At 64.7% G+C, this 1,051-nt stretch overlaps 1 protein-coding gene across 1 annotated transcript in view; it reads left to right on the forward strand.

Annotated features, from left to right (window-relative positions):
* Positions 1 to 1,051, forward strand: part of ADAMTS5 (ADAM metallopeptidase with thrombospondin type 1 motif 5) — a 72,165-nt gene that overhangs the window by 460 nt on the left and 70,654 nt on the right. Inside the window, 1 exon segment of the mRNA XM_025201337.1 lies at positions 1 to 721. This exon segment is cut by the window's left edge and continues 13 nt beyond it. Within this exon segment, the coding sequence (XP_025057122.1) occupies positions 1 to 721 (721 nt within the window).

Here is a 1,051-nt window from a genome sequence, read left to right on the forward strand (position 1 = left end):
GGGCTACAGCCTGCAGGCGGCCGGGCGGCGCTTCCTGCTGGACCTGGAGCGGGACGAGGCGCCGGGGCCGCGGGCGCGCTGCTCCTACCGCGGCACTGTGGACCGCAACCCCCGCTCCCTGGCCGTCTTCGACGTGTGCGGGGGCCTGGCAGGCTACTTCGCCGTGGGGAACGCCCGCTACACCGTGAAGCCCCTGCTGGGGGCGTGGGGCACAGGGCGGCAGCGCCCCTACTCGCCCGGGGCCACCCAGGTCCCGCACCTCTTCATCAGGGACCGCTTCAGCTTCCAGGCACTGCCCGCTCGCCCCAGCTGCGAGACCCACGACCCCCCGCCACAGGGGCAGAGGCAGGGCAGGGCTCTGCCCGCCCCAGAGCGGGCGAGGGGTGGACGGAGGCGGCGCTCTGTGTCCCGGGCACGCCAAGTGGAGCTTCTCCTGGTGGCCGACGACTCCATGGCCAAGAAGTATGGCAAGGGCCTCCAGCACTACTTGCTGACCCTGGCAACCATCGCCTCGCGCCTCTACGGGCATGCCAGCATTGAGAACCACATCCGGCTGGCCGTGGTGAAGGTGGTGGTGCTGGGTGAGAAGGACAAGGGGCTGGAGGTCACCAAGAACGCCGCCACCACGCTCAAGAACTTCTGCAAGTGGCAGCACCAGCACAACCCACTGGAGGACGACCATGACGAGCACTACGATGCTGCCATCCTCTTCACCAGGGAGGTAGGTCCTTTGGCATCACCCTCCACTTCACCAGGGACGTAGGTCAGCGGGGGCCACTCTCCTTCCCTCTGTCGGTTGCCACCCCGACTGCCTCTCCTTCCTCTCTTGCCCCATTTCATTTCCCCCTGTGCTTGCTGTCTTCAGTCTTCCATTTCCTTCTGCCCTTCACAGTCTGCTCCCAGCACGTGTGTTTCTGATCTGTGCTGACCCTCCATGTCCCACTTCAGGAGCAGACTGAGACCATCTCATTTATCTCCACCTGGGAGATGTCACTGCTTCATTTCACATGCTGTGGTTTCAAGTGTCTCCCACAACTCCCTCCTGTAAGAA

This window comes from Alligator sinensis, unplaced genomic scaffold (genome assembly GCF_000455745.1).
Source record: "Alligator sinensis unplaced genomic scaffold, ASM45574v1 scaffold373_1, whole genome shotgun sequence".
Lineage (NCBI taxonomy): Eukaryota > Metazoa > Chordata > Crocodylia > Alligatoridae > Alligator > Alligator sinensis.